The sequence below is a fragment of the Carassius gibelio genome, chromosome A6, assembly GCF_023724105.1.
Source record: "Carassius gibelio isolate Cgi1373 ecotype wild population from Czech Republic chromosome A6, carGib1.2-hapl.c, whole genome shotgun sequence".
NCBI classification, from domain to species: domain Eukaryota; kingdom Metazoa; phylum Chordata; class Actinopteri; order Cypriniformes; family Cyprinidae; genus Carassius; species Carassius gibelio.
The window spans coordinates 14853212-14878634 of NC_068376.1; the positions used below are offsets into that span (position 1 = coordinate 14853212).

The 25423-nt window shown below is 35.5% G+C and overlaps 1 protein-coding gene across 2 annotated transcripts in view; it reads right to left on the reverse strand.

Moving 5' to 3' along the window:
* The window catches only part of LOC128015498 (septin-9-like), a 38947-nt gene continuing 13524 nt past the window's right edge, over positions 1-25423 (reverse strand). Inside the window, exons 1-10 of one of the 2 annotated variants that reach the window (XM_052599360.1) lie at positions 18484-18587; positions 13205-13378; positions 10544-10672; positions 10319-10400; positions 10081-10218; positions 4882-4999; positions 1624-1719; positions 1336-1432; positions 508-559; positions 1-415 (exon numbers count right to left, since the gene is read on the reverse strand). In XM_052599360.1, the coding sequence (XP_052455320.1) occupies positions 259-415; positions 508-559; positions 1336-1432; positions 1624-1719; positions 4882-4999; positions 10081-10218; positions 10319-10400; positions 10544-10672; positions 13205-13346 (1011 nt within the window). In that variant the 5' untranslated portion in view covers positions 13347-13378; positions 18484-18587 and the 3' untranslated portion in view covers positions 1-258. Of the gene's footprint in view, positions 416-507; positions 560-1335; positions 1433-1623; positions 1720-4881; positions 5000-10080; positions 10219-10318; positions 10401-10543; positions 10673-13204; positions 13379-18483; positions 18588-25423 lie in introns of those variants that run through there. The other variant, XM_052599359.1, reaches the window with a different exon arrangement.

The following is a 25423-nucleotide window of genomic DNA, read 5'->3' on the forward strand; positions in this document are numbered from 1 at the left end:
AACATCATAACACATCTTTAATAAAAATCTAATTCCAAAACATCATTTTGTTACACATTTAAAGATTCATATTCCACTGATTGGAAATAGTTTTGGTGTTATAAAACAATAGTCAACAGACAGAGCCAGGCAAAATGATGAAAGCAAAATGAACTGAGGAAGTGACTGATGAAAATTAAGAGACTGATGGACAGAAAGCTAGATGGATGGACTGACTGATGGATGGATGGGAAGATAGATTGATGGTCAGACAGACATCTACATTTCATTGGAGAGGACTTCATACCCAGGTACGCCATTGGTGTGGATTGCTAGCTGCCCGTTTGGTTGCGTGTTATTCTCATTGAGTCTGCGTACACGGTACATTTCATAATGGATGCTGCTTGTGATATCTTTGATGTTCTGCATATGAGTTCTAGAAAACAGATAGAGAGAGAACACTTATATATAACAGATGAACTGTAGTTACGCAAAAAAAAAACAAGAACACTTTGAATGGTTGAATACCTGATGAGCAGGTCCCGCAAGTAGGCAAACTCACAGTGTGCAGTGTTCTCCACTGTACAAAAAAAAAAAAGAAAAAAAAAGATGATGATGATGATGTGGTTTTAGAGAGTAGTTAAGTCATGAAAAAAAAAAAAAAAACACATTACCACATTTATATTATTGTATAACCGTGTATGTTTCTATATATTTGTTATTGTGTTTGAGGTGTGGTAGCATCTTATTGCCACTATATGGAAGTGCCGTAATACATATAACTTAGTATTTGAGCAACAAAATGCTTACATCACATTTAAAATAGGCCACTGGGAGAGTGAGCATGTGCATGAATGTGCACGAAAGCCCTATTAATACAAACAAATTAAATCTAATTTGAACTTTGTTGATTAGTGACAGCTAAACACTAACATGTAAGGCTGAAAACTAATATAGTTTTCTGCCACTTTATGACAATTTCAGGGACGAGGAGAAGAAAGTGAGATTATGTGGTGGGTAAGACAAGCACAGAAGGCAACTCTAGATGGAATGATAAAATTCGAAAATATGTCGAACAGAAGCATAATTTCATTATACTTCTAATGATAAGTGTTAATTTATTTCTTACTTGTACACACTGACTCTCTAAATTCTGATGGTCTAAGACAGGGGTGTAAAGTAAAGTAAATCAAATTCCTTTAAATCAACCAATCCAAAAAATAAAAAATAAATAACAGAACATTCCAGCAAGAAAGTTCAATGGCAGAGAGAATGTGCAGATGTGATTTTGGGCAAGAAAAAGTAAGATTGGAGAAAAGTATTTTGAGAGAGGCTGACTGTTTGTGTGTGCACTACCTTCTACTATCCCCCATCTTGTTTTCCTGCCCAGAAGTCTTTTTCCGTTGACCTGATATTCTTGATCACTTCCCACCACAGCAAACGGGATCATCTCCTAAAACAGCGATCATTTGAAAACCTTCAATATACGAAAGCAATACTTTGAAGTACAATATACAGTCAGGCAAAAACAGAAGACACAAAAGCTCACTTCATGAACTGTAAGTCATAAATAAGCTCATTTTAAAACATACCACAGTAGGAGGGGTTGAGTAATAAAGATAAAAAAGTGACAAGTGGACATACCCTGATCTTCTCATTAATCATTCTGTCTTCTGCATCCTCATCAAATTCCTTCTGAGGATAAATATCGATTTCATTGGCTCGCAGGTCCTCTCCTATCTGCAAACACACACACCATAAAGAATCCATGAAACAGTGTTGAGTACCTCATTCATCTTTGGAGGACATGCATAAGTGTGCGAAGAAAAAAAAAAAAAAAGAACAATAGGTCATTTACAATTCAAAAGAAATAAAATAAATAAATAATAAATTTGTTACTAACCTGCATGACTTACTTTCTTCTACTGAACACAGAATAAATGCTAAATAATGTACTGGTTGCCCTTTTCCATGCAATTAATTGGGGCTGGTGCTTTTAAGCTTTAAAAAGATGCAAAATTATAATTAAAATCGTAAAAACTCAATAAATTCCAAGTTATCAGAAACAATTCAGTATCTTTGTTTTACGTACAGGTTTGAAAGCTGAATTAATTAAACACTAAACAAAATTATAAACAACACACTTGTTTTTGCCCTCATTTGCCCCCATTTTTCTTGAGCTGAACTCAAAGATCTAAGACTTTTTCTATGTACACAAAAGGCTTATTACTTTTAAATATTGTTCACAAATCTGTCTAAATCTGTGTTAGTGAGCACTTGTCCTTTGCCGAGATAATCCATCCACCTCACAGGTGTGGCATATCAAGATTTGATATTTTGTTTGTAAACAAATCATATAGACCTTTTCCATAAGATTAATGTGACTTAATTTAGCTTTTATTATATGCAAATGAGAAGCTATTACTTTCTTCATATTTCTTCCTTTACTGTTCCACGAAAGAAAGTTTAACCACGGGTTTCAGTTCAGTTAAGTTCTGTTGGCTTGGCACATCAGTCTTTTTGCAATTTAAAATGATATTTCGATTTTTTTTTTTTTTTTTCAGTACACTTCAACTAAAATTCGAGTACACTTCTGTACACTGTAGAAAAACATGGATTATTATATGTCTACAAATTTCCTTTCAGAGAAGTACTATTTTTATAGATTTGCCATTATTTAGCACTGTAAACACATGTAATGTAATGTATGTTTCATTCATACTGGATGCTAGAGGGCGCCCTCGTGCAGAAAATCCACATATACATCTCAGACATAATGTGACCTTAGAAATCAGAATCAGAATGAGCTTTATTGCCAGATATGTTTACACATACAAGGAATTTATTTTAGTGACAGAAGCTCCACAGTGCAACAGAATGACAGCGACAAGACAGAAAACAGAAAATAAAAATAATAATTATAAAAATATACAATGTACAAATAAGCAAAAACATAATGTATAATATAGAAATGTATATGTAGATGCCTCTTTAGTGACTGTTACTGGGCCGCTATATATAAGCCGTTTGCCACATAGACATATAGGTGCCCCATTTGACTGCGTCAAGCACGTAGAAGCATCCGCATCCTAAACTGTGACCTAGCAGGCCAGCAGAGAGGGCTAATGTAAGAGCATGGACTAGAGCTGCCAACTTAGTTACTTTGTCAGTAGATTAAGCAACTTTTCAGACCCCTTAAATGACTCCAACCATGAGAACCCAACCATGCATACACAAACAAAAGTGAAAGTTATGAAATTTGCTAAGTATGGTTAACCATACTCGGAATTTGTGCTCTGCATTTAACCCATCCAAGTGCACACACACAGCAGTGAGAAGTGAACACACCCCCGGAGCAGTGGGCAGCTGTATCCAGCACATGGGGAGCAACTGGGGGTACACAAGACCACTTCAGCCATGGGTATTGAAGGTATTGAGGGTGGAAGAGAGCGCTGTTCATTAACTCCCTCCCCCACCTACAACTCCTGCCAGCACCGAGACACGAATCTGCGACCTTTGGGTTACAAGTCCAACTCTCTAACCATTATGCCACAGCTGCCAACAAAACAAAAACCCTCAAAATTGCAAGCACAACCATGCACATGCAAACAAACAATACACATTCACTCATACATGCGCACACAAATTTACTCACAAATATTAATTATTCACACTCACTCAACTCACCTTTCTCTCTCTCTCTCTCTCTCTCTCTCACTCACTCACTCACTCACTCACTCACTCACTCACTCACAAATTAATAATGCACATTATAAATAGGTGCAAGGTTTGTGTGATTTAATTATTAATATATTTTTTCTTGTTGTAAATATTCTTTTGTTAAAAAAGGTATGATCTAACTTAAGGATGTGTTTGTGTCCCATAAAGGATTCAACATAAAATTACCCAACCATATTAAGGGCTTTTCCTACATAATTAAGAATGTTCAAGCAGGACTGAAGATATTTTCCCACATCAATTCTTCAAATTAAGGAGCTGTTATAGAAATTCCTTTCAAAGTGATATATATATATATATATATATATATATATATATATATATATATATATATATATATATATATATATATATATATATATATATTATAAAGAATGTAAATAATTTGTTTTTAATAATTTAAAAATAACTAGGCTATAGTACTGCCAATACTATATACTAATATGTGCCACATATTTTATATATATAAAAAATGAAGTAATGAATGAAGCACAGCTCACACAGAAATTACATTCAAACCAAGTAATTTTCTGTTAATCAACGCAGAAAGACTGCATGGCCAACTTTTTACCAAAATCTGGTTTCAATTTGTGCAACATCTGTGTAGGGAAATCTTTCAGCTTAAATAAATTTCACCCACAAAAATTTGCTGAACAATGGTAAATATGACTGAACCATCATGTATTTCAAAACGCTAAAACAACTTCTCAGCAGCTAGGACCGGAACAGTACCAAATATATACACATGCCTACGGTTTAGTCTGCTACCATTACCAAAGTTTTAGAAATGCCATGAGAAATGCCCAGAAGGGAAGTGTTTTACATCAATTCACACCGTCAGGAAGGCGATTCCCACAGATATTTACACAAAGATTTCCACAGACATTGTGTGATGGCAGTTTGTATTGAGGTTAAATGCTTGAAAAATGTCATCATTGTTCAACTGGTGTAGCCTCTGGATGAGTGAAGCAAAATGTCTTCAAATAAATGGAAAACATGTCAGATTCTCTCAAATAAATATGTTATGTCATTCTATTATAACCTTGGTGAAAAGGACCCTCACCAGCATTTTACAACGTCAGAAATTTAAAAGATCTAATAAAACCTCCCATCATACAGTTGAAAGAGATTCATTATCTGCAAGCAGAGAGATGAATTGCTCACCTTCTGTTTGAAGAAGTCTCTCTCCTCCAGGGTGAGTGTGTCTGCCTTGGCGATAACAGGAACGATGTTCACCACTTTACTTAGGTGTCTCATAAACTCAATGTCAATTGGCCGCAAACTAAAACAGAGGAGACAGCAAAGAAAAGCAGTCAGACCCAAAATGGATGAATTAAAAATCATGCAGTAAAGTGTTAAATAGAATGGTGTCTATTCAATAACATTTAAAAAAGCACATAACACTTGCTTCAAACTTTAGTATCACACTCTTAAACTGTAGGTGCACCATTAATAATGATGGCATTGAAAGTCAATATGGAGAATATGGGTTAAAAATTGCTAAAATATATGCAATTATTTATTCACCATAATATTATTCTTATGTGGATCTCAAAAGGAGATTTTAGCAGAAAGTATAATAAATAAAAATAAATATTTTTGATCTGTAGCAGAAAGAAAATTACACAAGATTTGGAACAATATGGGGTAGGTAAATTATAATAAAATGTACAGTACATTAGTACATAATACAGCCAGTAGGCATGTTAGGCAGTAGGCATGTTTAAGTCTGCTGGGTGGAGTGCATCGACAACCACAACACATAAACAAGCATCACTGACATCTTTAATGGCCAGATATTCGGTTCACTCAACTCACATGACACACTACATTTTGCCTTTTTAATAAACTGGAACAAACATGTACAGAAACTCTTAGTCCCCGGGACAGAAATATGCCACAATCTAGGTTTACAAAACTATCACATGGTGAGGACTGCAGAGCTACAGGGCTTTGAATATGCTAAAACACACAAAATATACACATGTATACATGTATGAGGAATTAAATGCATTGATAATGGCATGCCTTCTTGAAAATATGACCATTATATGCAAAGTGACATAATACAGTGCATTATAATATGTTTAAAAGTGAAAGCCCATAAAACTAAAACACATTTGTGGTATTGTCTATGCATAAGTGCATGCACAGAGAAATGTATCTAGGGTACAACATTTGAATGATTAGAAGCTGCATCTGTGGGGCATACAGAACTGAATGAACACAAATTATTGAATGTGAATTGACATAATGTATTTACAGAATTGTAAATGTTGCTTTATATATTATATTAATTATAACGTGTATATATTATACATATATTTTGTATTAAATATTTATTTGACAAAATAAATTCATAAAGATTTTAATGATATATATTTTTCAGTTTGAATTATGAATAAATACATGTTATATCAAGACACTTTAGATGTATTATAATTTTGATACAGGTTAAAAGAAAGGTAAATGATACATTATATTTAATAAATTGACTTATATTATTAGATCATTGTGGAGACTCTACTGCTCACAATGCTCAAATTTTTTTGAAGTAAAATCTTCCTGTCATTCCAAATCACATTTCTAATATAATGTCCACTGGGATGTAGACATCAATTTTAATTTGGGCAGTAAATTTCTTTGTACGATTGAATCAGTTTACTTATTCATGTACTGTATATTTGAAAGGAAACTTAATAGATGCACATAACTTGCACAAGTCCTGGTGCAGGAAAAGCAAATTTGATATTTCAATCATCTACTCCCATCTGTTGGTCACATAATTCTTTCAGAGAGGAAGGAGTCACCATTGCGGTTGACACTTTCTTGTTTTACTTCCTGTTTCCCACAAAACCACATGATGGGTAGCCACCAGAGTGGCACATCCCCTAATGAGATTATTAAATTTCCCACAAGGTCTCAAAGGATCTGTGTGAAATGTTTAAGAATAAACATCATGACAAATTTGCAGCCAGTGCTGACATCTGCACCTGGGCTTTGATCAGCAACTAAAGTGTTTATGGTTCGTTTCTACTTTTCTGAAAAAATAATGATTTAAAGGTAAAGACCTGAATGCTGACAGTGGTATTGTGGTCTTAAAACTAAATAATAAATACATCTAATATTACATGCTAACTGCTAATATTTAATAAACAGGACTGGATTTTTTTTTTTTTCTTCATAGAACTTCCTCATTGTGAAAATAGCACAGTAACCAAATGAAAATAAATAAATAATTTGCACAACTATCTGTACATTCTGCAAAAGAGGTTTTGTAGGAATTGCTCACTTCCTGGTGAACTAACCCATTAAATTTGCATAAGAGTTATGCTATCGTCATGATTGCCATATGGGATACAGTGGGCATATTAAGACAAAGTACAGTTGAACAGCTTACAGACGTGAGCCCACACTGCACTATCCAGTCAGTATCCATGCTGTCCTGTTGTACCTCACAGATAGTCTGCATTTTTTGATTCACGTTAAATTAAATGTCCATTTTTAAACATATCACTGGATTTTTAAATGTAATTTGACTAATTAATCAAATGAAATATGACAGCTTTGTCCATGAAGACTGATTGGCTGATTGGAAACCATTAAAAATTTTGTGGTTCCACCCTTATTTCCGCCTATGCTTTGGAGGTGAATGTGGTTGTTTCCAAAACAAAATGTCAAATGCAGAAACTGCAGTCTGTGTGCTACTCATGCTTTGTGAAATATATCAAGACAAGTAGCTGTTCAGATTTCTTACAAGCATGCAACAGCTGCGAGACAGTGTCTAATAACAGTGTGCACACACATCAACACACACTCATGGAAGGAAATACCCTCTTTAAAAAAAAACTTAGCCCTGCCATCCACACCCAACCCAAACCTTTCCTCTCCTCTGTGCAGACACTACACTACATTCATATACATATATACCAATAAAATGTGAAAGCCAAAAAAAAAAGAAAAAAAAAAAAAAAAAAACACTAACAGGACCACACAGTGGAAGTAGCTGTTCAGATATCTTACAAGTATGCAGCAGCTGACAGTGTCTAATAACAGTGTGCACACACATCAACACACATTACCCTCTTTAAAAAAAGAAAAAATAGCCCTGCCCCCGAACTTTCTTCTCCCCATGCAGACACTGCACACACATACACATATATACCCATAAAATGAGAAAGCCAAAAAAAATTAAAAAATTAATTTTTTTTTAAAAAAATCACAGGACCACACAGTGTAATTTCCCTATGGCCCCATCATAATCACACCCAAATAAACTGGTTTGCATGACTCTCATTTATGGAAGTGAGTTAGAAAACTATGGCAGACAAAAGGAGAGGGATAAAATATAGTATATGACCCTATTCAAACCTGATATTAAGATGCATTTTGTTTACAAGAGGTGCGTTTATAGTTGGTAATCACAAATGAATCACACATAATTAAATTTGGCTGAGAAATTACTCCCAAAAGATAATTTAAAGTCATTGTTGTGTAAAGCATCAAACAGACATTACACAAAGTAGCTTCAGAAAGAAATATTTTGTTTGATTCAACATAAGATTTATTGCATATACTCTTTTGGACCATTAGGGTGAGTAAATGATGACACAATTTATTCAATTCAATTTAACACTCTCCACTGACTTTATATTGCAGGAAGCTGCCTCCTTGTAATTTCCATAGACAGTAAAAGAAATGGACACAGCGACCCCATTGGAACTCAATTGAGACAAGTGAAGCCCATTTTTAGCGTTTTTTAGCACTTCCGTTTCTGATGCGCAGACTCAAACGAAGCTTGACGACGTCAGCAACCTGTCTGACAGATGTAAATCTTCTAAGTGGCTGTGCGTGCAAACTGCCATCTTTAATCTTGCAGAGACGGCGAGCTTGAGTGGGGAGTTCTTTGTCGTGAGTGAGCAGGAGTAAGTATTCCGATTAATTATTTTGTATAGTATTTTAAAATGTAACGCCAGTAAGCCATATTAAGTTAATTGCCTGCGAGCTTCTCCTCCTGTCTGTACGGTAAAGTGACAGAGAGTTGAGTGGTTATGACGCAATCGTTAGCCTATTTTTTACAAAAACTGTTTCTACGGGGCCATAATGTAACATAGAAGGTAATGGAGCCCTTTATACATTGTTGTGTATCTTTAGAAATAAATAATGGACAAACAGAGTCTTTAAACGCCTCAGATGTAAAGTTATTCGCTGTCAAAGTGATGCCAAAATGAATGGGAGTCAATGGGAATGCTAACGCAAGTGAAGTTCTGCTAAAAGATGGCAGCCCCCACCCGACTTCAACTTCCGGTCGAGTTCCTTGCCCCCTGGTAATTTCTGACTTACAACAGAAAACAGATCGATGCCTAAAAGCTGCTATGTGAAAAGGTGTTCAGTAAACAAGCTAAAAAACCCAGAACTAAATTTTTATAAGCTTTCGACCCCAAAAGCAAGCATTCATGTCTCAAAAGTTGAGAGTAACGTGTCATATTACACTGAGAACTGTGCCCACTGGAGAGAAACGTAATCTGCGATAAGACCAATCGTTATTTTTAACCATATAAATTATTATTTCACTACCCTATGTGAATCTGAGAGGAGGAGATTTATTAAGAAACTAAATTTCTATTTCAGTGCCCCATCCCAGCTTATAAAAATTTAGTTCTGTTTTTTTTTAGCTTGTTTACATTAAACTTTGTCACATAGCAGCTTTTATGAATTGCCCTGTTTTTTGTTATAAGTCAGAAATTGCAAGGAGGCAGCTTCACGCAATAGAGAGTCAATGGAGAGCATTGGATTGTACCCTTCCCCCAATCCCCGATGGGGGCGTGGCCTAAATGTGCTCTGTCTCTATAATAGTTCTTCGAGGAGCCTTTGGCTTTTGCCGTGGTACTGCTGATTACACAAGCAACATACTCGTGGACACTGCAGACTAGTTATCTGTATGGATACTGCACATTGATGCGGACAATGAAGAAGTATAAATGAAAACGGACACATAGCATATGCCGTAGGTCCGATGCAGAAGTATAAATCAGCCTTTAACCATCGATCTGGTGATGATCTGCTTCAAGTAGAACAAGCCTAATGGTTCACCCAATTTATTCAAAACGTGGATTAAGAAATTAAATGCCACTGTGTGTTGCTCGGAGACAAACTGTTCTGCTTTGTCTTTATATTTTTATTGGCAAAATTGAGCAAAACAGACAATGTTGAGTCTAAAAATCACAATATTAACTTGTTATTTATTGAAATGTTATATAAGGCATCACATTTGCAATTGTGTGATATCACTCTTACTGCTTGTGTGATACCTAAAACAAAATTGTGTGTTTGTGTGTGTGTGTGTGTGTGTGTGTGTCTCACCAGTGTCCAGTAGGAGGAATAAAATATATGCAGCAGTGGACTCGTGAGTCTGGAATCCTCTTCTTCCTATCAATGTTGATCTCTTCCTGTAAATACTGTTCATACTGTGCATTGATGAACTTCATGATGGGCTGCCAGCTAACAGATAAACAAACAGGGAGACACCAGGAAACACATCAGATCTAACAAGACCACAGGTAATCAAAGAAATAGTTGTTTGTTTAAAGTTGACACTGACCAGTTCTCATTGTTTATCTGGTCTCCAAAACCTGGAGTGTCAATGACAGTTAGCTTCATTCTCACTCCTTTCTCCTCAACATCTGTAAAAAATATGAGTTGTAAGAGGTGAGTATACACTGTGGATACCTAAATCTATGAGACAGTCAAAAGTGTTAAAATACAACTCATTCCTCAATGGATAAGCATGTGTTAGTTTCAGTTTTAGTTCTGTAGGCCTTCATACCGTGACTGATGGACTTGATCTCAATAGTCTTGGGAATTCGCTCTTCCTCTGTTGTCATGACAGATCTGCGACTTATTTTAGATTTAAAAAGTGTGTTCATCAACGTGGATTTACCCAGACCACTCTGACCTGTATACATAAAAAAATAGAAAAAAAATAAATGTTTTAAATTGACTCTGGGGATGTCGATTTAATGAGTTAATTTTTATTTGAAATTATACACTATATTAAACAATTATCCCTAGAATGCATGAACCTTCTGGATTACTAGAAGATGACAGGTAGGTGAGTTTGATCAGGGTTGGAGCTATTCTGCAGGACAGTGGACCTCGCTGGCAAGAACTGAAAATCTCTGGCCTACTATACAATATTTGGACACGACTGATGTCTGAGACAGATTCTCAATTTAGGGCAAAAAGTAGTCAGCCTGTCTGAGTAATTTGAACACATCTTTTTTTTTTTTTTTTAGCATACTCATACTATAAGCAGTGCTAATGACATGTCACACCAAGAAACTGCTATTAAACAGTTCCGATGTGAATACATCTTCAGACACCTGCATTCCTTTGCACTAGATCTAGAGGTTTAGCTGTGCATTCAAAATTAACAATCCTAATTCACACGTGTTCAAGTAAACAAGCAAACAGCCATAGTGTATACTGAGTGGACTAACCATGCCAAAGGGTCTTTGGTAATGTGTGTGTTTGTGTGTGTGTGTGCGCGCGTTTTTGTGACGTATCAGGACACAACTTTGTATAATGACATTGGTATAACACAGGTATTACAAGGAGAGGGTGACTTATGAGGACATAAACCCATGTCCTCATTTTTCAAAATGCTTATAAATCATACAGAATGAGTTTTTTTGAGAAAGTAAAAATTCACAACGTTTCCTGTGAGGGTTAGGTGTTGGGTTGGTGTAGGGCCATATAGTTTCTACAGTATGGGATGTCCCCACTTTTCACAAAAACAAACATGTGTGTGTGTGTGTGTGTGTGTGTGTGTGCGGTGTGTGTGTGTGTGTCTAATACTGTGGATTATAAAAGAGACAGTGTTTTTAGAGAAGGGTCATGGGAGCAGCTTGTTGGATCTCTCATTGACATCCATGATAAAGCAAGAACAAAGGTTGCAGCTGGAATCAGTTGAGTGGAGCAGCCAGACAGATGCTTTCCCTGTAGCTCTGCAGAAAGCATCAACCATGTCAGTTACAACATTCCTTATTGTTTTTTTTTATTTTATTTTATATTTATTTTTTTATTTTTATTTTTTTATATATTGGTATACATGTAAGTATCCAAAAAACTATCCACTTTAAAATCCCTGAAAGCAACCTCCAATTCCTAGGTGTTTGAGAATCAAGCTTAAAAGAGCTGGGTGCAAGTTAATTAGTGGATTATAGTTTGACAACAAACCTCAGAAAACACTCAAAATCACTCATCAACTGCCAAAAGATCAACCCATGAACAACCCTTAAATATTTTCATAAAGTTGCTATCTATCCATATATTCATTTATCAAAGCACCAAGTTAAAATAAACATCAGCATGTTCATTCAGAGTTACAAAAGTGTTTCTCTCAGTTATTAAGTCATAAAAGCAAACGACAACCAGCACTATCAAGAAACAATACTTCTAAAACCAAGATGCAATGCAAGGATTTAAATTTTTTATGCTCAATAAAAACAGTATGACATAAAGGATACATTTTACAAGAGAGAGGTCTAAGAATAATCATATATAGTATTATATTTTATGGATATGAAATTTGTTTTGTTCTCCAATTACTGTTGATTACAGCAAGGCCTTTTAGCTAACAGCTTACTGGGCCAAATTCAGCCCGTTAATCATTTCTATATCATCTCTGACTGATTTAGCTGAACATGTTTACTGTCTAATAGAGCAGTATTTTTTTCTAGTGTGCAAAACTCAGCACAGAGTTTAAACGCACTCATATTCCATAATAATATTGCAAATCAACACATTAAAATTATAAGGTTATATCTGCATTCGGAGCAGATCTGGCATATTGAACTTCAAGTTATTGCATTCAGTATACTTTCTGAATAAAAAGTCCCAAAATGTAATTCAATATAATGTTCACATAATGTAAATAATTTATCACAGAATAAGAATATGTGAATAACTCAGTTTTGGCAAAAATGTCAGCTAGATCCTTATAATTCTAAGGTGATGAAATTTTAACTGAATATATATTATTCTAATAAACAAATAGTTGTCACAATACACTGTTATGAAAGCATGCAGTTTTTAATCCAAGGAAATCCACAGAAAGGGTGCTGGAGCAAACACACATGCACAATGAGTAGACCCGACAGAGGAGAAATTAACAGACAAGAACTTATAAACACAGGTTAATTATCAAACACAGGTGCACAGAATTACTAATTAATTAAACGAGTACAGGAACACAAAATAATAGAACAAAAGAACAGAAACAGGGGCAAAGCACAACAAAAACAGGTCCATTTTCCTGACAATAGTATTTGTTTGTCCCTTATCAAATGTTTATTTTAACAATCTTGATCTAACTATTTAACATAACTCTTTTTATTTGAAGGTTCCAGTGATAGTAAATGTGTATTTTGTACATAAAAATGAAAAAGGCACACATCTGTAACTGCACACTGAAACCTCTACTTACCCACTACCATGATGTTAAACTCAAAGCCTTGCTTCATGGCTTTCCTCCTCATTTGCTCCAAGATGGCATCGATGCCAACATAGCCAAACTCACTGTTTCCCTTCTCATTTCGTCCCACAGGCATCTTTTCTACATCTGCCATGTTGCCGTAAAAACTTTTGATGTTCTCTGGCCCTAATGAAATAATAAGATACAAACAGAGAGATACAGCAAGTTATTATTTTCAATGTATGGCAACAATTGACTTAAACATTTTTGCATGTGCAATTTTCAATTACATGATCAGTGTCATAGCTTTATTGGTCAACTAACCCAAACAGTAATTTTCAGTTTGTGTAAAAGTCACATGATGCAAATTTTGCTTTCCTGCATTTAATTTTTACTTCATGTCTTGAATGTAATGATATCTAAACTCAAAAAGTCTGATTACTGGTTGCATTGAAATTTTGCTAATTGTTTTCAAGTGATACAATATTGGTATGGTTCTGTAGAGAGACCAGGGGCCTGTTATTCGTACGTTAGCTGGATTTGATTGCTGATGTTTTGGAATGATCTTGGATTGGTTGGTTATTCGAAGCTACTCCAAGAGGTGCTGTCATAATCCTGTTTATGTACATGAAATAAGCTTATGGTCCATAAGCTTATTTCATGTACATAAACAGGATTAGATTGCATATTTTTAAGTAGAATTGATACTTTAAATATGTCCGCTAACACCACTACTTTATTACAGGAGTATCCCCCAATTGAAAAAAAAAAAAAAAAAAAAAAAAAAAACAGCATATGCTAGTTAGGTAGGTTATGAAGCTGGGATGTTGGTTTGAGCTAGTTTAAGATGGTCCTTAGCTGGTCATGTGCTGGTCCTAAGCAATAATTTAAAAATGAATTTAAAGATAATATAATAATGTTGTGTAGTCTTTAATACTATAGACACAGCCAGTTTTACTCACTGAAAGATTTATTCGCCATAAAATAGTTACTTCATAATTATATTAGTCTTACACACATGTAATTAAGAAATGATTCAACCAAAACTGAATATACTCACTAAATTTCAATAATACTGAACACAGCCACTTAATGTGCTAGAATTAAATTAGGTAAATAACAATAAGTAAACAGTCATTCAAACAACATGTGCTTTAATACAATATAATTTCACTCAGTTTAGTAGTAACAGATACTTGTGGATTATTTGCTCTTTACAGGTGCAGAAATGAAAGCTCCCAAGCAGAGAACTCACTAAAATAAGATGTGGAAAGACATGCTGCACCCATGACCCCCAAATGAGCAACAACCAAGAACAGTATTCACTGATTACCTTTACAAATGATGCATAGTAACAGTTAGGTGATAATTCCATAATTCCAGACACTTTGCCATTTACCAATGTGCTTTTCAAAACACCATTACATTTATTTATTAAATGTTACTGTCCAAGTGTATATATAAATGCATGCATGCGTAATTTAGCAAAATGTTAAATATTTTATCTACACTTATTGTATAGCTGCGTTTTTTTTTTGTTTTTTTGTTTTTTTTTCTGTGATTGCATGGTTTTGTAAATAAATTGTTTTGTAAATTAATTTTCCTCATGCTAGCTCGTTCAAGCAAGTTTTTTAGTGGACCTTTAAATTGCTTTCATAATAATGAGATGTAGTCATGTTATTTATGTATTATAATCTATATAATTAAAAAGAAAAGAAAACACTTTGTTTCGGTAACGTTGTAAATTTTAAATGAAATGTTAATGAAAAGTACAGTAGATATAGAAATGAAATTGGGTTAAGTCTGGCGTGCTGTGCAACGGGCCGATTCCAGCTTGGATGCGACAGTGTCGGTAAGTTATGGCTGTCGCATCTGGTCCAGTTGACATGGCCCAGAAACTGAATGTGAGTACACAGGCATCTAAGTCGGGTGCGGCAGATGGATCCAGAAATTGGCGTACGGAGAGTTTAGGATTGCAGAGTTTAGGATTTGTATAAGAGATATAAATGGCCTATCAGCAAACATCAAATTGGTAAGTTTTCACTAGACTAGTGAAGTCAGCAGTTTGCTTGACAGTAAAAAAGGATCTAATCCCAAAGTATCTTTTTTTCAATACCATTGTTTTTCATTGTTGTTGAAGTGTTGACTGACACCCATGAATACAGATAATATAGAGTCATGCATTAATTTGAGTGATGACCGCTATTATGTGAGTGGCTTGATGGGATGCAGGAGATGCAGATAACATGACCTTGACCCTTAATAAACTTTAATTAATGTTGTCAAATAAAAAATCTGTTTAAATATAAAATTAAATTAATTGCTAATTACAGCACTGAACTAAATAAAAAATGTAAATCCTGCACAATTATATATAAAAAAAAATTGTGAATATAAATAATTGGGAGAATAATATAATGGCTAGATAATAATATAATGGGAGATAATTGGTAAAAATATTAAGGAAAATATAAACAGTGCACATTTCATTTATCTATTATAGCATTTAGTTTTGTTCGCTTGGCTGTTTCCTTATGAAAGTCCAGAAATTTGTCAAGTTTTTCATCAGGTGTTTATTAATTATATGATGTCATTACGTTGCTGTCTTGCCGCCAGCTAATCAATCCTTTGCTAATCATGGTTTCAAATATTGATACATAACCCCTTTTAAACCAACCCATGAATGTGCAGTTATCTCAGATAACTTAATCCAGCCATACTAATCATCAAGAACGTGTGTTTGAACAACCGAATTAGCCAGATCCTGATTAGCGCGATGATATCATCTTGGATGTGATATTTCATCTCGGATGTAATGAGCGACGTACGAAGAAGTCCCAGGGGTCCATTTCAGAAAGAAGATTAAGAGAAAACTCTGAGTATGTTAACCCTGAAATGAGGGAAAGTAATTTTTCTGTTTCAGAATTTGAATTTTTCAAACCTGAGAAAGCAGGGTAAGTCAAGCCTGTTTCTGAAAGAGAGGCAACTTGTTTAATGTTGTAACAAAATTAGTTACCATAGTAACTTACTCTATGACCCTAACCTGGTCGGGAGCAGGTTTTCTTATTGTTCTTACAACAATACAGAAGTGCAAATAGTATGTACAGGTGCAACTCAATAAATTAGAATGTTGTGGAAAAGTTTATTTCAGTAATTCAACTGAAATTGTGAATCTTGTGTATTAAACAAATTCAGTGGACACAGACTGAAGTAGTTTGTCTTTTGTTCTTTTAATTGTGAAGATTTTGGCTCACATTTAACAAAAACCCACCAATTCACTAACTAGCTGAATACTTCATAAGACCAGTACATATTTTGTTTTGTTTTTTTAGTCATTTGTTGGCCTTCTGGGAAGTATGTTCATTTACTGTACATGTACTCAATACTTGGTAGGGGCTCCTTTTGCTTTAATTACGTCTCAGTTCAGCGTGGCATGGAAGTGATCAGTTGAACATAAAAGACATAGTACATCAACAGTACATGAATCAACCAACGAGGAAATCATGACATCCCCTATTTTCACTATAGACTTTTATTGTATTTTCACTATAGGTGCCCATTGTGCCTGCTTCCCGATGCTTTAATAGCCTCTTAAATTGACCAAAAGAGACCAAATTATCAAGTTTTAAATAATTTTGTAACAGGTTCCATGCTGATGGGGCAGGAATTCTAAATAATTGCTTCCCCAATTCTGTGCGAGCCCTAGGCACAACCAGGTTAAAATTATCATTAGACCGCAGAGAGCGAGTGCTAACTTTGAAGGACATAAATACATAAATAAGGGGGCAATGTCCCAATAAAGGATTTACATATAAACCATCGCCACCGGGTTAGCCTGCGCTGAGCAAGGGAGGGGCAGTGTACTAGATTATACAGAGTACAGCTATGGGGTCTATGGGATTCAGGTCTGGTGAGTTTGTTGGCAAGTCAAGCACACCAACACCATGGTCATTTAACCAACTTTTGGTGCTTTTGGCATTGTGGGTAGGTGCCAAATCCTGCTGGAAAATGAAATCAGCATCTTCAAAAAGCTGGTCAGAAGAAGGAAGCATTAAGTGCTCCAAAATGTCTTGGAAAATGGCTGCAGTGACTTTTTTTGGACCAACACCAGCAGATGCCATTGCTCCCCAAATCATCGCAGACTGTGAAAACTTAACACTGGACTTCAAGCAACTTGGGCTATGAGCTTCCCCACCCTTACTCCAGACTTTAGGACCTTGGTTTCCAAATGAAATACAAAATTTTCTCGTCTCTCAGCTCTCATCTGAAAGGAAGACTTTGGACCATTGGCCAACAGTCCAGTTCTTCTTCTCCTTAGACCAGGTAAGACACCTCTGATGTTGTCTGTGCTTCAGGAGTGGCTTAACAAGAGGAATATGACAACTGTAGCCAAATTCATTGACACGTTTGTATGCCTTGACCCCAGCCTCAGTCCATTCCTTGTGAAGTTCACTCAAATTCTTGAAACAATTTTGCTTGACAATCCTCACTAGGATGCAGTTCAGTATAAATAGCATCTAATTCAGTGTGCAAATGGAATACTGAGTATTCCATTTGCACACTGAAATATTTTCTATGTACTTTACTGTTCATTGCACTAGTGTAATTGATGTTCGTATGTTCATAGTTTCTGCCTATAGTGTACAACCACTTTTACATGATCAATCTGTATAGTATGTTCATAGTACACCAATATATCATGCTGATAGTATTTAAAAATCTGTAAATTATGTCCATAATACTGCCTTATCTGTTGCAATGGTGAATCATAATATCAGAGCTCCATTGATCATGGATTAACATAGTCGTGGTGCACGCCGCATGCATTAAACTAAGTCAACCTACTCAAAGTTTACTGAACTTACACAATTCAGCTGTTCTGAACCTGAAAACTCAGAGTGTCCCATCTCAGAGTAAGTCAACTCAGAGTTCAAGTTTTAACTCAGAGTTGGTCAAACCTCCTTACTGAAAAGAGTTGGTTGAACCTCCTTACTGAAACGGGCCCCAGATGTCAGAACACATGGAAATAAAGTAGGGCAGAAAACCCACAACACACATATAGTTACCTCATATTAACAAGACACAGGTAAACATGTAAGCACCCAAAACGTTTCTTTCAAAATTTGTCCACAATCACCTTTATATCACCAACGTTTTACAATTAACAAGCTCTTAACTCATTAAACCCCTGCAGCAAACTAAGTTATCCTCAAATGATAAATTACTCATTGTATTTACCGAAAGATACTAAAAATGCCTAAACATTAATCAAATGAAAACCAGAAGCTTACCAAAAAGAGAGTATTCAGCTGAATTTGATGATTTAGTAGCTTGAAAAATGTGTATGACAGACAGCAAGTGACATACAACGCAATGTGAAAGTGGGAGGGAACAAGGTAACTGCTTTTCCTTTTTTTAAGAGATAAAATGTGGCTTCCTCTTTTCACAGAACGTCTAGACACTTGTGCAAACTTTAAACAAAAAGATATACCCACATTTTCCAGTGGTGTTTTCAAAAATAAATAAATAAATAAATACGATGTAAATAATTATGGTATATAATACACCATATCAAGATGATAGCATACGGTGAATTTACTTAACAGCAAAAAAGCACAGCCATGTACAAACATAACCTGTCAGTTAAGAAACATACTATTGCTTCATCAGTTGCCTGAGGTGGAAGCTATGAAATCCTGATCTATCACTTAAACCAAAACGGTCTATGATGTATGTTAAAGAGAATGGCTCAATAAAACACAAAACTAAGAGTGTAGTAAAATTAGGAATAATCTTTCTTTTATGTTTCAAATATTCTTTTTTCCCCCTTCTATTTTTAGGTATATTTTCATCTCTAAGAAGTCAATTCAAAACTATCAGTCAGTCAAATACAAAACTGTTTTGCATGTGCTCCTCTGTAACTGATGCGCATTATCACAGATTTAAGAAAACCGTTTCCTGTCAGTGAGTTACACATACTATTTGACATCCTTTTCTGAGAAAACAGAGTCTAAAAACCCTCCAGCCCCAAACATTAAATAGTTACACAGACAACTACAAGCAGCCATGTTTTAGCTAAAAATGTAACCTATATGCCATTTAAGTGTGAAGCAGAGAATTAGCAAAAAGAGCATGCTGTGTGCTCATGAGTTTCAGTTTTTGTGTCTTACTTCTTATTTAAATTAATAACACCATAATGTGACTGCTATGGGGTCTCTCATACTATATATATATATATATATATATATATATATATATATATATATATATTGTGATCTAATTTTTCTCTTGTCATCTAATATTCATCTTTTAAAACCGCTGACTCTAATTTGCATTTTCATATCCAAAATAGATTGGGCCACCTACTCAGAAAAAAAGCATCTTTTAAATGTTCTCATTTTGTCTCATATAATCCTGATTTGCCATCGGCAGATCTTTAAGAGCCCTTTCAGCATGTAAAAATACAATATACCATATAAGTCATTACGATTTAGAATATAAAATACAATTCAAACAAACATCTAAAAAAAAAAAAAAAAGAAAAATCAGTAAGCATTAAAGTTAAAGTTACATTATCAGCCCACGCTATAGATTTTAATACAAAGGACCAGTTTTTAATCAGAAATCCTCCCTACAGCAAACAATAAAAATCAATTCTGAAAATATGTGGCTTCAGTGGCAGTTATCCTGTCTCTCATGCAAAGTTTGTGGCCTATATTTTTCACTAGCATGTTCAAACAAACAGGAAATAGGGGTTACCGCTGAAGTGTGTCCCTGCACACGCATACAGGCAAATGTACGTGCACATTCAGCTATTGTAAATGTCACATTTATGTTACTATAATTTCTTGTCTTATAGTTTATAGGCTACCATTGTCTTATATTTTAAATATTTATTTTAAAACATAACATTACATATTTCACTAATTTTAATTTTAAATTACTACATTATATTTATTCAAATTAATTATACACTTTTTAATAATAATAAGTTAAGTCAAACAAAACCAATGCTGAATTATTATTTATAAAGCTGTTCAAATATATCTCATTCCATTCTGAATAGCATGCCTGAACTAGGGTTGAGCCTAGAGGTGTAGCAATGGGGCAGGCAAAGCAGGCAAATGTCTTGGCCCCCACATTTTAAGAAAGGCCCCCAATGGCCAACCATTTAAACCAACAGGAATGTTAATATTAATTGCTATAACACTCAGTGACATCTCTTCATCCAAGAGCCCTCAAATTTAAGCCCTAGCCCAGCCCCTGGCCCGAGATGCTCAGGCCCTAGATGGCCCGTGTCTGCCAGCTTTTTATCACGTTAATAAAGCATTTTTGTTTGTTAAATATACGTTTTTGTTTTTAAAAGTAAAGACCAAGCAGCCATTGGCAGACAGTGAGCCTATTGTCTGTTAAAAGTATTGTCCTATTGCCTTCTCAAATCATTATTACTTGCCTAATAAAAAAACTATAGATATAAAACAGTTCAACCATATAACAACGTTTAAATGTTAAACCTAGATAAATGTGCACTAAACGCTTGCGTTTTTTTCAGTGTATACACTGTAATTTTTGCTCATAAAGGTAAAAGTAATACATCATTCATAACTGTGAAGGGTCTAATTTTATTTGTGTGCACTCACAATGCCAACAAAATGTTGTGCTTTTATAAAATAAAGAAAACAAAGATGATGAACTTTCTGCCGTCTCAGCTTGAACAGGAGCCCCTCACAAAAATGAACAAAAACTCAGCAAATAAATGCCTCACAGAAATGAGAAAAATATCTATAGAAAGCTTTAAATGATTGCTTAACAAAATAAAACAAATTAAAAACAAAAACTTATGATTAATTATAATCATAATCCATAAAGATGCACTTCTCTCCGAAGGCACGTCCAATGAAAAGGTTGCATGTCAGAATTGGCAACTTCATCCTTGCGACACCGACTCAGAAAACAATATTCATTAGCAAGTGGCTAACCTTTTATTGGCTCCATAGAATGCATTATTTGTTTCACGCTCTGGGCACAACCCTAACCCCGCCACACTCCCCATGTCATCGTCCATGAAAATGTTTCACTGTAGACATAGTCAATGTCAATTTGGTAGACATCGTCCAACTCTAGCCTGAACAGTTGAGCATGCTTATAATTTTTCATTTTGACGTATGGTCAAGGACTATGATGTGTATATCTAGAAGTATGACCGGGTTTGTCCTTTAGAACCAGAGAATCCCCAACCATAGGCCAGCAATTCACATATCTTGTTTTTCCAATGAGTTCTCCAAGACCCCCTGTATGCAAAATTTGACCAGGTTGATTTCCTGTTTTCACTTTAAAGGGGGGATGAAATGCTATTTCATGCATACTGAGTTTTTTTACACTGTTAAAGAGTTGGAATCCCATGCTAAACATGGACAAAGTTTCAAAAATTAAGTTGTACGTTTACTCCTTCCGTTTTGTCACAAGTTTCTGAAAGTTTTTTTCGAGTATGGCTCTGTGTGACGTTAGATGGAGCGGAATTTCCTTTATATGGGTCCTAAGGGCACGATCAGAGCGAGAGCGTCGCGAAACGTCACAAAAGAAGTGTGTTTTTGGTTGCCAGGGCAAGACAAACCTGCACAGATTACCAAAAAAAAAACCAGCATTAAGGGACAAGTGGATGGAGTTTATTTTTACAGAGCATCAACAGAGTTGTGCATGTGTTTTTGTTTGTTCCCTGCATTTCGAAGATTCTTGTTTTACAAACAAGTCCCAGTTTGACGCCGGATTTGCACATCGTTTATTTCTTAAGGATAATGCAGTCCCAACGAAAAAGGGTTACGATCGTGTGTTGGAACCGCAGGCGGTGAGTAAAACTGCTTCAAATATCTCTGTGTTGTTACCTTAGCTATCGGCGCGTAAGCACATCAAGTAAACAACATGCGATGTTGTCATCAAACTGCACTTTCCACATGTACAGCTTAAAAAAAAAAAAAAAAAAAAGACGACATAAAGTGGAACTTAGTCATTTTCCAAAACCGCTAAGCAAATATATACAGTTTCAGTACATACCACATAGAGACGTCGTTGCTGATGCTGCTCTTGTTAAATTTCAGCCTCTGGATCTGATTCTGGATCATAAATATACGCTGAATCTGACGCCTCCAGCCGGTCGAGTTTTTCAGGGAAAAATCGGTACAGACTATCTTTCTCTTATGAATATAATAAAACTAAAGACTTTTTGGAGTTATGAAGGATGCAGTACTACTCCATAGGTACTCAAGATTAACAGGATATTGAGTGAAAACGAGCATTTCACCCCCCTTTAAGAACTCAAGAGGTTGCATGTCCCCCTTATGAACCTGATCCAACCCCATACAGAAACCATATATCCACAGAAAAGCAAGGCAAATTCTCAAACAAGGCCATCTAACAATTAATTTCTTACAGGCAACATACAATTTAATTCTGAGCTGAACAGTTGAGAATTTGCCCAGGTTTAGTGGTCTGTGGTATATTGGCCCCTGTAACTGGACTTTGGACTGGCAACAGACATTTAAACTCAGGAGTAGGCCAAATGAAAAACATTTGTTCAAATAACAACTAGTGTCAACAGCCAATGAAGCCTAGTTAACCTGACATTTGCCCTAAATGTGTAGCTAAATGTGCCTTGGTTACACTAGGCTAGGAGTGTAAATGCTGCTAAAGCTGTTCTTACAGAAAAGAGTGTAGATTTATAAGAATGACAAAATGAAGAAAGAATGAATTGATACATCCTAACTTGTGAATTAATGGAAAACTAAAAAAAAAACTGCAAGACATATCAGGAAACTCATAACAGAGTGACCAAATTTATCATGGTTCAGAGACATACGTCTGCAAAAATAACTATTCATAAGTGCAAAGACTGTCAGTCAGAGCCATAGACAGTAAAAGAAATGGACACAGCGACCCCATTGGAACTCAATTGAGACAAGTGAAGCCCATTTTTAGCGTTTTTTAGCACTTCCGTTTCTGACGCGCAGACTCAAACTAAGCTTGAAGACGTCAGCAACCTGTCTGACAGATGTAAATCTTCTAGTAGCTGTGCGTGCAAACTGCCATCGTTAATCTTTAAACGCCTCAGATGTAAAGTTATTCGCTGTCAAAGTGACGCCAAAATGAATGGGAGTCAATGGGAATGCTAACGCAAGTGAAGTTCTGCTACAAGATGGCAGCCGACTTCAACTTCCGGTCGACTTCCTTGCCCCCTGGTCAGAGCTAATTCTGAATTATCTGTTATACTGAAGCAGAGGCTCCCATAGATGTACAGATGTCAGTAATGAAAAAAAAAACTCACTTTGTAATACGGTCCAGAAATGAGTGCATGAAATCATATAGTACTGTTACTTCTGTATGTATAGACTGTTTTAGAATCTCAGATACACTACAGCAGCAGCCTGCGTTTCAATCAGTCAAAATGCTTAAGATGCCACTTCTATGGATCAGGAAGAATTTGAAGAAGGAAGCGGTCATAATGTTTTATGTCTCTCTTTGACTGAAGAAGATATATGAAGCCTTAAGTTACATGGAGCTTTACTTGAGAAAAAAACAAAACTTCAGCTGGAAGATTTTCACATGCTTCATTTGTTCACCAGATGCATCAAACGCAAGAACGAAACATTGACCTTGATTTTCATTAGGACAGAAAATCATAAAGAACATAACTAGTGAATCATACTCCATCATCATGATTTATGTAAAATGTATGTGCGTTTCTCATGTATTGGAGATTTCTGAGGATATTTGGATTGAAGCACTGCAAGTCGTGTTCTGTACACTCAACTATCAGTCAAGGGTCCCCAATCCTGTTCCTGGAGATCTACCTACCTGCAGAGTTCAGTTCTATCCCTGCACACCTGTCTGCAATTATCAAGTGCTTCTGAAAATCTGTATTTTTCTCAGTCTTTCTCAGTCGCTTTGGTACATTTCTCAAATCATCCTTGAAAAAAAAATAAAAAAAATAAGTGCATTTCTCAAAACAACTCTACCTGCAAAGCCAGTCTCTTGCTCAAAATCCTTAGTTCATCTCTCAGAAATAAATATCTGTGTCAATGAACATGTCAGTGTCATCAGAATGACAAGTCCTTGTGTCATTGCTTAGTCATGTTGTCAATATAACAGTGTACTCTGGAGGGATGTTCTGATGTAAACTATGGCTACAGGTTTGATGACAATTATCAAAATTGTAGGTTACACCTTAGTGTACAGTATGTGGGAGTTTGATTGCAAGAGACTGGACAAGATTCACAATACGCTTTTACTGTTTGTACTGTAATTTGTTGACAGACCATGTCATTGTGATACAGAAAGGAAAAGACAGCACTGCACAAAGACAGCACAAAGAAAAAAAATTAGAAATGTGAACATAGTACAATCTCCTCAGGGAAAACTGTACATGCAGTGTTGTAGGAATTACAGTGCAATCTTCCTACACCTTATGACTTTCCGGTCTATTGGGCCACACATTCATCACAGCGAATATCTTCTCTTGCAATGCAGCGTGGAAAGAATCTTTTAGAGTGTCTTATCCAGCATCTGCAGGCATCTGCTGTGATGTCATCACATGCTGCATCCATGGCAACAAGAAGGGTCATCTGTGTATGTGGCAGGCGATCATATACTTTCCATCTCCATGATGACAAAAATGGAGAGAAAAAAATTGTCTTTTTCTTTTATTTGCTCCTGTGGCTCAGTGGTAGAGCATTACACACATACTGTAAGTATGCACTAAGTACATTGTGCACTGTAATTCGCTTTGGATAAAAGCATCTGCTAAATGCATAAATGCAAATGTAAATTGCAAGAACAATAATCTTAATGCAAATGGATACAAGCATTACCAGCAGAATTTTAAATGGTAGTTTTTATTTAAAACACTGGAGATGCAGGGCACTTTAGTAAGGCCGCTGACTCAGACTGATAAGGAAAGTGTACATTGCTCTCACGCTCTTTCTAATAATTTTTTCCTGGGCACAAATCCATCAAAGAGGAGTTTCACTGGACTGTAGGTAAGTGTTGTAGAAATCGGTTTAAATGAGGCTAATCTGATAAATGTTTTTCACTTGATAACATCTTGCTGTAACCTTTGTAAGCCAATAATTCAAATTTTCGTCTTTATTTTCCACAAATACAAAAGCAACAGTTTTTCTTTTTCTTTGGGATTTTAAATTGTTCTACTTGCCAATCTTCTCTTCATCTGTCAGTGGTGCT